At 46.2% G+C, this 12,414-nt stretch overlaps 1 protein-coding gene across 1 annotated transcript; it reads right to left on the bottom strand.

The window, feature by feature from the left end:
• Nucleotides 1–7,232: 7,232 nt before the first annotated feature.
• On the bottom strand, nt 7,233–12,414 carry LOC120654446. Its single transcript, XM_039931985.1, has 4 exons — nt 12,105–12,414; nt 11,226–11,518; nt 9,500–9,791; nt 7,233–8,130 (listed from the first exon to the last, which is right to left on the bottom strand). Exons 1-4 carry the CDS (start codon nt 12,385–12,387, stop codon nt 7,712–7,714), a joined length of 1,287 nt encoding a protein of 428 aa, XP_039787919.1. The 5' UTR covers nt 12,388–12,414; the 3' UTR covers nt 7,233–7,711.

Here is a 12,414-nt window from a genome sequence, read left to right as displayed (position 1 = left end):
CGATGGCTTGGATGTAGTGCTCCCAAGCCGACGCCGGCTAAAGACGGCCGTCAATCTCGATGCATCCAGGGCAGTGGTCCTTGCAAAGCAGGCCCAGAATGCCATTGGGGATGCGTTTGTGAACACCTGGAACGACGATTACAAAATTCTTGCCAAAAATATTTGTGTAAAATTGGAATTGAAATATATAAGTACGAAATGTAATGAAATAGGCTAAAGTTACTTACCTTTTACCATCCAGCCGAATAATCAGCCGTTGCTCGAGCGGTATAGGTCGGTTAGGGAGACGAGCGGGGCCTCGCATCCAGACAGCAGGTATGTCTCCTGCCACCCCTCCCTGGTCGTCGTCCTCCTCACTAGAGGCCTCCTCCTCCTCCTGGTTCTACTCCTGCTGCTGCTGGTCTTGCTCCTGGTCCTACTCCTGGTCCTGCTCCTGGTCCTCCTCCTCCTGCTGCGGCGGCTTCTCCTCGTCCTCAGGGGAGGGTGACCTCGCGCGAGGCCCCTTCGTCCTCCCGCTGCTCCTGCCGCTCCTCCTCATCGTCCGTGACGTGCCGACGTCCTCATCTGGTGGAGGCACCGACGAACTTGCCTCACCCCTCCTCCTCCTCGTCCTCCCTCCAGCCGTCTGGGTGGACTCACCTCTCCCAGCAACTCTGCGCAGCACGGCCTCCAACGACTGCATCATACCTCCGCCGTGCCCCACCATCTTTGATCTATCACCTGAAATTAAAAGGGGGGCAAACCAATCAGAACAATAATTAGAAATTAATTAATGCAAGTAGTAAAAAAATAAACATAATCCGAACATGTATTACAAATTAATTGTTGCAAGTAGTAAAAAACAAACATAATTAGAATAAGTGAAAAACTGATATAATTGTTGCAAATACGTATCTTACATATATTAGAAATACTCTTCAAGATCGGGATTAGCTGGATCGTAAGTCTCATCATCGCTATCACGTCCGTCGATATCATCAACGGCGTGCTCCAAAGGAGGAACGCTTTCATCATCACTGTCATTGCCTAAACGTAATCGCTCAAGTAATTCCAAGTCCTTCGCATTATGAACCTCATCCCCGGCATCCTCGTAAACAAAACTTTCATTGTCTACTTCCATTCCGATTGCTTCGGTTAAATCTATTTGGAAACTCCCTTGTAGCCCATCTTCTTGAAAGAACTCTCCTGTATATGTGTTTGGGTCTATGTTGTAATCTTCATTGTTCGGGACAGGTAGTTTACCGTGAGAGGACACCTTATACACAACATCCCAACCCTTAAGACGATTGTCGGTTTGGCACGGGTATGACATATAATAAATTTGTGTCGCCTGTTGAGCTACAACATACACATCGTCTCCTGGGTACACGGATGACCGCTGAATTTCGACTAGCCCAATATTCGGGGTACGTCTCACAGCTTGAGGATCAAGCCAATGACATTTGAATATGACAGGTTTCAGAGGTACGGACCCATGAAACGACAGTTCATATATTTCTTCAAGTGTTCTGTAGTACTCGAGCCCATCATCTCCTGGCGTGAAAACTCCGGTATTTATTGTTCTTCGATTGGGCCGAATTTGCTCGTGCTTTGTTGTATGAAAGCGATATCCATTCACGTCATAAGCTCCAAACGACTTGACCCTATAGGCACAGCCATTGGCAACCTGCCGCAACTCGGCACTCATCGACGTATCATTTTGTGACTGCAAGTTTGTCATATTATTCGCACGTACGAGCAACTTGTAATGCCATATACTACAAACGAGCAGAATTGGACATTACCTTTTGTTTGAACCAAGAAATGAAATCAGGACTTCCATTTCCCGCACCCTGTTTAAGTAGGGTCTCAGTTTCATGGAGGCTAGGCGCCCTTGATCGACGCCAGAATTGCATATGAAATTCTCTATACAAAAGACGAACGATAGGGTTGGATGCAGAAAAGGGAAATGACTTGAGAACTAAATGAATGCTGAGAACTTACTCTATGTAGGGCAAAACTTTGGAAAGGTTGGTCAACATATATAGCATGATAGCACGCCACTCTTGAATATCCAAGGTCTTGATGGTTGCAGCACTTGCACTTCCGAGTTGGCCTCAGAAAAGGCTCAGGGTGGAGTTAGATTTCGCAGTATTGTAACGAGGGAGTGGATTGTGGACGCTAGGAAGGTTGTCAGCATAGTATTTTGATGTGAAGTTTGATACCTCCTCCAAAATATATGTCTCTGCGATGGAAGCTTCAATTTTGCATTTATTTTTACATTTAGTTCTAAGTATCTTTTGACATCTCTCAATTGAATAGCACCAACTGTGCTGCACGGGCCCACCCATTCGTGCCTCGTACGGGAGGTGCAAAATTATATGCTGCATCGGATTGAAGAAGCCGGGTGGAAAAATCTTCTCCAGCTTACAGAGCAACATAGGCGCCATTCTTTCCATTTCTTCAACTACTTTTAGAGATAACTCCTTAGCACAAAGCTGGCGGAAGAAAAAGCTCAACTCTGCCAGCACTTGCCAGATTTGATCAGGGAGGTAGCCTAGAACCATAACTGGAAGTAGCCGCTTGTTCCATATGTGGTAGTCATGACTCTTGAGCCCGTTGATTCGCATAGTGGTCAAGTTCACTCCCCTCCTCAGATTCGCCGCGTACCCATCAGGGAACATCAAGGTTTGGAACCATTCTAGGACTTGTCTCCTCTGGGGCCTCGTCAGAACGAAATCGGCCTTAGGCTTTCTCCATGCCTTGCCTGATCCGGGAGGCCTCATTTCTAGTTTTGGTCTATCGCATAACGTTGCCTGATCCACTCTGGCCTTAACATTATCCTTTGTCTTATATGAAATGTCCATGATTGTTCCGAACAATGCCTCACCGACATTCTTTTCGGAGTGCATCATATCAATGTTATGTGGAAGAAGAAGGTCAGCCATATAGGGGAGCCTCCACAAGCCCAACTTCTACGCCCAAGCATGTTGCTTACCATATCCCACAAAACCCCCACCTTCAGCATTGATCACGAGACCATCTAATTGAGCACGAATGTCGGCACCCGTCATCATCTGTGGTGGATGGTCTTTAACTTCAACACCTTTTGTAAAGTTCTTCTTATCTCGTCTGAATGGATGGTCAAGAGGTAGGAATTGTCGATGTTTGTCGAACGAAGAATACTTGCCACCCTTCCGCAACCAAATGAACATCAATGCTGCCTTGCATACTGGACAAGGGAACTTTCCGTGGACACACCAGCCACAGAATATCCCATACGCCGGCAGATCATGTAGGGAATAGTGGTACCAAACATACATTCTGAAATTTGTCTTTGTAGCTCGATCGTATGTCCAAACCCCATCGTCCCAAGCACGGAGCAAATCGTCAATCAGGAGCTCCATGTACACACTCATATTATTTCTAGGGTGTCTAGGAATTATCAACGACAAGAATATGTTCTATCGTTGAAAAATAACGCTAGGTGGGAAATTCAGTGGGATAACGAACATGGGCCAACAAGTGTAAGGGGCAGCCGACATTCCATAGGGATTGAAGCCATCTGTCGCCAGCGCAACACGTACATTACGAGCCTCCAAAGCTTTGTGATGATGATGATGAATCCCGTCGAAATGGGTCCATGATTGAGCATCGGATGGATGCACAAGCTTATCAGGATTGTAATGAGTTCCCATTTTGTGCCATGTCATCTGCTTCGTGGATTCCTCGGTCATGAACAGACGTTGGATCCTTGGTATGGGCGGCAGGTACCGTAGGACTTTCATGGGGACCGCGAGCTGCCTCTTCTGACCATCACCAGAGTCTACCTCCACGAACCGAGAGGATTCGCACTTTGGACAGTACTTTGCTTCAGCGTGTTCTTTCCTAAATAAGATGCATCCCTTGGGACAGGCATGTATCTATTCATGTGGCATATTCAGTGCACGAAGGAGTTTCTGTGCCTCATACATGCTCTTTGGAAGAATGTGCCCTTCTGGAAGCATGCTGCCAATAACTTGTAACATAACATCAAAGGCATCTCAACTCAAGGTAAATTGGGACTTCACGGCAATTAGGCGGCCAATGGCATCTAATTGTGAAACCTTGGTATGACCGTGAAGGGGTTGCTGGGCTGCAGCCAACATGTCATAGTACGCCTTTGCGGTTGCCTCTGGCTCCTCCTCCTCCCTACGTCCTTCATCAAAATGTGCTTCATAAAAGTCATCTAACATGTCTGCAACCCCGGCATCAGCGTCATGTTCTTCGATGCGTTGCCTAACAACCTCGTCTCTCATACGATTGGCTTCGCCATGGTAGGTCCACCGGGTATAATTTCTCGTAAATCCATAATTGCAAAGATGATTCGTCATGACTTCGCGTGTTTGTCGACGCATGTTTCCACATTTGTTGCACGGACACCAGGTGGTATTGCCTCCTTTGAGCTTTGCAAATGCTCCGTCCAAGAAAGCATCGGTCTTGTCAATCCACTCCCCAGACAACTGACCCCCACATTTCCATCCAGTATACATCCACGCACGGTCATCCATCCTCTATCATATCAATGAGTAATATAATATAAAAGATCATCTTTGCATCTACACGATGTCTACAATTTCTAATAGGTTAGGATAGGTCCTAATCCCACCTGATATGATGCGTAGCTGGGCCCAGTTTCCATGCTCTACCCCGATTCGAGCCTAAATTTCGGCAGCATCTCCCCGCTGTTCTCCAAATACACGTCCCGACAGGGAGGTTGTGTATCCGGAGAACAACAGGGAGATGATGCCGAGACTCTATCTCAGATCGGCGTATACCATGGAAACTAACCCCATCTACGCATCCTCGGACTGTCCAAAAAATGTGGACAATTCGAAACAGATATGGTCATAAATATGCAAAGATCTGCATATTTCCAACCGTATCTCCTTCGAACGGGAGACGCCTAACTTGGTTGCAGGTCCTAGAACAAGAGAGGAGCCTTTCGCACGTGCTCACCTAGGGCTCGATGGCGGGCGAGGCGATGACGCGCATGTTGGTGCAGACGAATTCCGTCACGGTTCGACGACGGAGTGCTCGCCTGCAAAAATAATGACTAAAATTATGTCACTTCAAAATGTCCCAGCAACTTCGCTCTGCACCACTACAAGCAATTCGGCAACCAAATGACAATTTCTGTAATTCTACGCAGTAGAAACGAAGACCATGAAGTTAACCTGCTCGGGCGACTAGGCTAACCCCTTCTCCCGTTGGGAGGAGCACGATGGCGGCGGCCGGGGCGACCGGAGGCCGGCCGAGGCCCTCCTCAGGTCGGGGACGCTCCAGTGGCGGGCCACGCGGCGCGGCCGGGGCGGTGCGGCGCAGCCGGGTCGGCCTGCGCAGCCAGGGCACGGCCTGGGCGGGCCGGCGCGGCGTGGCCGGAGCGGCGGGGCGGCTCGGGCGGATGGCGGGTCGGCGGCACGGCGGGACGGTGGCGCGGCGGCGTGGGGGAGCGGCGGGTGAAGCGGCGTCGGCGCGTGTGACTGAGTGTGTGAGTGGTGTGTGTGTGTGACTGAGTGTGCGCGGGAGAAGGATAAGACAAGGGAAGAAAGGTTTGCCGTGTGCCCGATCCACGGCACACGGCAAAGACCTTATTTGCCGTGTGCCCAGATCCAGGGCACACGGCAAACCAAGTCTTTGCCATGTGTCCCGGGCAGGCACACGACAAACAAGTTTGATTTTAAAACATCAATTAATTCAAATTCAAAATTGATTTTTCAAATTTTTGTCCCATCAACATTGAAAATACATTGTCAGAGACCCTAAACAATTCATGTTTCATGATTCTATGCAAAAAATTCTATTATTTCATGTGTTTCTAAATTGTATCACATGATTTTATTTAACTGAAAAAAATTATAAATTACAAAACAAAGTTGAAAAATTACCAAATTTTGGAATCAAAGAATCTAAGTTGGGTATTGCATATACAAAAAGTTAGAAGCCAAAACACAATTCAACAATAAGTTTTCATTCTAAACCTGAACGGTTACTTCTCGACTCTACGGATCTTCTACGCGTATTCTTGGATTTTTAACAAGCATACGATAAAACTTCACCGGATCCTTCTCAAAATTTTTTCATGGCCTCCACACACGAAATTATGAAAACATGCCAAATTTTATAATTTTTTGAGTTCATATGTTATTTATATAATTTTAAAATGAGCCGGCCAAAAGATCCTAGTCATGGTTCGTGAAAAAGATCTTCAAAATTTTATTTGGTTTTACGCATATGTCCTCACATTGACCTCGTAAACTTGAATATCATTTTTTGGTTCATTATAATCCACCACTCAAAACTAAGGATGGATCTAGACATCCGAATTCTTAGAACAAATTTAATATTTTTAAATAGACATGCTTAAAATTTTATGCTAATCTTTTTTTATATTATCAAGCATATTATTACACATATGAATAAAATTTTGTATAGATTTTTTAATGTATTATTTGCTCCCTACAATTAAAAAGGTGAAAAAAGATTCGAATCCGTATCCGTATCCGATCCGTATTCGAATTTTTATATCTATTATTTGAGAATATATATGATAAATTTGAGGTTTAGTTTTTATGAATCTTTACAAGATCAATGTTAAATACAAGGCTATATCTTATTTGTCTATAATCGAAGAAAAATGACCAAAAATCTGACATTCAAATAAACATCCGAATCCATCCTTACTCAAAACACTTCTAGTTCAATCGCAAGAAATTTAATTAAACAAATAAATTCACTAAATATAGTAAAACTATAAAGAAAAGTACCAAAGTTTAGTACGAAGCAACATGTATTGTATGCACAAAATAGAAAAAGTTGGGATGGCAAAATCAAAAAAAATTTGAAGACTTTGCCGTGTGCCCCTTAGCGGCACACGGACAATGGAAATGGGAGACATGTTTGTCGTGTGCCAAACGGGTGGCACACGGCAAACAAAACGGGCCACAAGCTTCCAAACTCGTTACCACAACTTTGCCGTGTGCCCTACGTAAGGCACACGGCAAACATGGTCTTTGCCGTGTGCCCTATCTTTGCTGTGTGCTGTTTCTTTAGCACACGGCAAATAGTGGCTTTGTCGTGTGCCCGATAAACAGCACACGGCAAAGCATGTGGCACACGGCAACTATCACGTTTCCGGTAGTGACTACACGGTAAACAATTTATACAACACACACTGTAACAGTTTCTAGTGGGTGCCATGCAAGGAGGCAGCCTTTTCACAACAGTGGAAAGATAATTTAGGCCTTCAGCTGGGGATTAGAAAAGTTATCTACAACTCTAGCAGAAATCAAACTGTAGATAGAAAAAAATCAGTAGCACGATATATAGGTCAACACCGCAGTCCACCTTCTCGCCCATTATCACTAAGGGCTTATTCAATTAATCCTCTCCACAAAGGGATTGGAGGGGATTGAGGGGGATTTTGACTTGGGGATTTAATCCCTCCCAACCCCTTCCAATCCCCTCCAAACCAAACAAGCCAAAGGAAAAAAAAAAGTTTGGCAACCTATACAAGAGCCTTGAACACAGTAAATGAGTTTACCTGACACAACAAAGTGTAGAGATTTCTACCCCCTTGCTGCTGGCACAATGAGTTAAAATATTAGGCATAACTTGGCAAAACTTATTAGTAATAAGATTCCAAATGATCCATGATATTTCTGATTCAAAGATGCTGGAATCCACCCGATTCCTAGACCTTCATATTGGCCCATACCGTTTCAAGTTCCTGAGGAATTTTAAAACCCATGTTTGACTCAGGCAACCACCCAATAAAGTCTTGATCATCATCAAGTCTAGGATACCACAACTCTCTTAGCTTCCCATCAGAAAATTGATTTAACTTCGACTTATAAGGTAGCCCAGAATTGTTCACACGATACACATACAGAACATTTTCCTTGAATTCTTTGAATCGGCGCGCCATCTCATCACTGTCACGTTCTTCGTCGAAAACCTTGCACCAGCGCTCATACAAGGACCACATAGCTTCATCTGAAACCAAGTCGTCCTCATGTATCGGTAAATTCACCTTATGTTGCAATTTGGCTTCTTGTGCCACAAAATCCAGCTCACTTGTATCTTTGTTCATCCGATCCAGCTCACTTACATCTGAATTGATCATCCATAACAAAATGATGTGTGATTAAGTATAAAGAATTCGAATTTGATTGGTCGGTGAACTAGTATAACTTACTCGGCCTACTTTACCCAAAAGAAGAAAAGAAAATAAGGAAATCCAACTAACTAGCTATATAATCTGGCCTCCATGATAAATCCAATGAAAAAACCGAGTTTATTCAGATCGGAAAGAGATGGACATCAAAGCCCCAATTTGCACAGAGCTGCTCCCACCTATATCGACGGGCATCAGAGATTGATCTTCTCCTTTTTCCTTTCCATTTTTTCTTAATATAGGAGATTGATGTTGAAAAATCGACTTCAGCAGATTAATTTTCCATCTCATTTTTCCCTTTATTTTTTCTCAATCCCCAATAATTTTCCTCCAATCCCCAATAGAAAAGGGAGACATCACATCTCCCTTTCCATATAGAAACACTACTACAGAACAAGTCTTTGTTCCAGCCATTTGTCCCGGTTGTTTTTGGACCCGAGACAATAGGTGGCTTTTGTCCCGGGTTCAACAGCTAGCCAGGCCAGCGGGGGGGGGGGGGGGGGGACATGGGCCTTTTGTCCCGGTTGGAGGCACCAACCCGGACAAAAGGTCCCCCTTTTGTCCCGGTTGGTGGCTCCACCCGGGACAAAATGCCAACCTTTTTATCCCGGTTGGTAACACCAACCCGGACAAAAGGGTGACTATTTTATCCCGGTTGGTGGCACCAACCCGGACAAAAGGACCTTTTTGTCCCGGTTGGTGTTACCAACCCGGATAAAAGGCCACTCCACGTGACAGTTCAAAAGGAAGTTATTCTATACTGAGTCACATGTACTACTTAGGTGAGTTGGCAAGAAAACCATGCACTAGACAAGAGGTCTTGGGATCGAATCCGGCGGGGTGCAAAAATTTTAACCGGGACAAAAGGCTGTTTTTGTAATAGTGAAAGAGGGGAAAATCAATTTGTTGGAGCACATCTTCCATATATGTTGAAATTGAGAAATTTTTTTTCTTTATATGGTGAGAAAGGGGAAAGGAGAAGATCAATCTGTTGGAGTTGCTCTCATATCCGCTTTGATGAAGCAAAAAAACTGTTGCTGCTCTAACGTATGAAATAGAAAACGATGCTGTAGCAGTAAATCAACAACCAAGTATATCTAAATCCATTACTTTATATACCAAAAAAAAGGCAATTCAACTGGCTAGCTATAGTTAGCCTGGCCTCGAGTATCAATCGAAGTCCAAATAAAAAGTCTATTCAGATCGGAAAGAGATGGATAATCCAGGCCCTATTCTTCCTACTTATGCTGTAAAGGGGCATCAAATCCCCTTTGATGAAACAGAGAAAGATGCTGTTGCTGGTACCTGGCGAGGACACGCCGCTGAACTGATCAGGGGAAACCGGATCTGAGCAGGGATCGATGCCGCTGAAGGACGTCTGGTACGAGCAGGAATCGCCTCCTAGGACGTTGCAGTGCGGACCGAAGGAGGCCGCGGCAGGTGCACCAGGGCGAGCAGCTTGAGATGAGGCCGCCGCCGCAAAGCGGGCGGCTCGCGCAGCTGAGCGGGCGGCGCGAGCAGCGCGAGAGGCGTCGCGGGCAGCCCGCACGAGCAGGGACGCCACCGATGGCATGGCGAATGCGACAGGAGTAGGTTTCTGGCTAGGTTTTCCAACTCGAGTTTCGTGACCCTCAAATAGAGGGGAAAAAATGGGGTGCGCGCCATGCGACCCCCGTCCGTGATGCGAGGCAGAATCCATCTGACGGTCAGAACCCCATGCTCGTAAGATCTTTTTAACCCCATCCTCGTAAGATCTTTTTTATTGGTCATCACGGACAGGGTCGCACGGCAGTGACGGTGCGCCCGGGGCGCACCCCATTTGCTTCCCAAATGGAGGCCCAAATTCAGACGAGGTCTATTTCTTGAACGCGCGGTGGGAGGCGTCCATCGCATAGGCTTTATCCACCTCCGTCTCCACGCCTCCACCGCCCGCCTCGTCTCCATCTCCGCCGCCGCCTCCGCCCCCTCCGTCCCCTCTGCCGCCTCCGCCGCCATCCTTCACCGTCTCCCCTACCGCCTCCGAATTCCTCCGCCTCCGCCTCCTCCACCGCCGGAACCACTTCTGCTTTCCTCCGCCGCCGAAGTCCAGCCGCCATCGCAAGCTCAAGGAAGAAGATAAACAGTGCTCACGGACCCACCTGTAGGGACGGAGCAGCCCCTTCTGCGACGCGACGCCTCCCACCCGTGCGCGCGAGAAATAGACCGCCCCAAATTCACGACCCAAAGTAGCCCAAGCCATTTAAAAAAAGCGTAGGCCGGCTTGATTTCTTTGCAAATGCACTCACTGCTCCTTTCTTGTTAGTCCTCTATTTTCTTTTGGGATCACAACACAGAATTGGATCAGGATTTGAGAAAAGACAAACAGCACAAGTCAGGCAGACAAGGGTCAGATGGTGCGAGGAAGAGGAACTGAGGAAGTACTAGCTAGCTGTTCGATTGGAAGGTGCAGTGAGGCGCTGAGCTAGAGATGTGCCGCCGGTCACGAGCTCCTAGCTGATCAGGGACGACCACTCGGAGGTGGCGGCCGCTGCAGGAGAGCGCCCCCATGTGCCACCGGTCACGAGCTCTTTCGCACATTTTGGCCATGTTTAGTTTCCAAAAAATTTGCTACAGTACACATTATATTAAATTTTCGAACACATGCATAAAGCATTCAATGAGTTTACCTGGCACAACAAAGTGGAGGGATTTCTAATCCCTCGCACACTGGTGCCACATACAATACAAGCATATATATTAGTTGGTACAACTTACAAGCTAATAAAACAGATAAGCATAGCTCTGTTCACACCTGCATGCATTACACAAGTTGGTAAAGTTGGCATCATGCGCGCAAATTATTAGTAATAAGATTCCAAATGATCCATGATATTTCTGATTCAAAGATGCTGGAATCCACCCGGTTCTTAGACCTTCATATTGGCCCATGGCGTTTCAAGTTCCTGAGGAAATTCAAAACCTCTGTTTGACTCAGGCAGCCACCCAAAAAAGTCTTGATCATCAGCAAGTCTAGGATAGCAAAACTCTGTTAGCTTCCCATTATAAATTCATTTAACTCCAACTTATAGGGTAGCCCAGAATTGTTCACACGATACCCAAGCAGAACATTTTCCTTGAATTCTTTGAATCGGCGCGCCATCTCATCACTGTCACGTTCTTGGTTGAAAACCTTGCACCAGCGCTCATACAAGGACCACATAGCTTCATCTGAAACCAAGTCGTCCTCATGTATCGGTAAATCCACCTTATCTTGCAATTTGGCTTCTTGTGCCACAAAATCCAGTTCACTTGTATCTCTGTTCATCCGATCCAGCTCACTTACATCTGAATTGATCATCCATAACAAAATGATGTGTGATTAAGTATAAAGAATTCGAATTTGATTGGTCGGTGAACTAGTATAACTTACTCGGCCTACTTTACCCAAAAGAAGAAAAGAAAATAAGGAAATCAAACTAACTAGCTATATAATCTGGCCTCCATGATAAATCCAATGAAATAAAACCGAGTTTATTCAGATCGGAAAGAGATGGACATCAAAGCCACAATTTGCAGAGAGCTGCTCCCACCTATATCGACGGGTATCATATCCGCTTTGATGAAACAAAGAAAAGCTGTTGCTGCTCTAACGTATGAAATAGAGAACGATGCTGTAGCAGTAAACAAATAACCAAGTATATCTCAATCCATTACTTTATATACCGAAAAAAAGGCAATTCAATCGGTTAAAAAAAGGCAATTCAACTGGCTAGCTATAGTTAGCCTGGCCTCGAGGATCAATCCAAGTCCAAATAAAAAGTCTATTCAGATCGGAAAGAGATGGACAATCGAGGCCCTATTCTACCTACTATGCTGTAAAGGGGCATCAAATCCTCTTTGATGAAACAGAGAACGATGCTGTTGCTGGTACCTGGCGAGGACACGCCGCTGAACTGATCAGGGGAAACCGGATCTGAGCAGGGATCGATGCCGCTGAAGGACGTCTGGTACGAGCAGGAATCGCCTCCTAGACCGTCCCAGTGCGGACCGAAGGAGGCCGCAACAGGTGCACTAGGGCGAGCAGATCGAGATGAGGCCGCTGCCGCCGCCGCAGAGCGGACGGCCCGAGATGCGGCTCGCGCAGCTGAGCGGGCGGCGCGAGCAGCGCGAGAGGAGTGGCGGGCAGCCGTGAGCAGGGACGCCGCCGATGGCATGGCGAAAGCGAGAGGAGTCGGTTTCGG

Source organism: Panicum virgatum, chromosome 1K, assembly GCF_016808335.1.
Source record: "Panicum virgatum strain AP13 chromosome 1K, P.virgatum_v5, whole genome shotgun sequence".
NCBI classification, from domain to species: Eukaryota; Viridiplantae; Streptophyta; class Magnoliopsida; order Poales; family Poaceae; genus Panicum; species Panicum virgatum.
Note: the sequence above shows the minus strand (reverse complement) of the source record. Positions and strands in the feature narration are given on the sequence as shown.

What these genes read in the sequence shown, in the direction of transcription:
- LOC120654446 (XM_039931985.1), bottom strand. Translation starts at nt 12,387, where the DNA reads ATGCCATCGGCGGCGTCCCTGCTCACGGCTGCCCGCCACTCCTCTCGC. An exon ending in CAGCGGCGTGTCCTCGCCAG is followed by an intron (nt 11,519 to 12,104) that starts GTACCAGCAACA and finishes TGATCAATTCAG; the next exon opens with ATGTAAGTGAGCTGGATCGG. An exon ending in ATGAATTTATAATGGGAAGC is followed by an intron (nt 9,792 to 11,225) that starts TAACAGAGTTTT and finishes AAACCTAGCCAG; the next exon opens with AAACCTACTCCTGTCGCATT.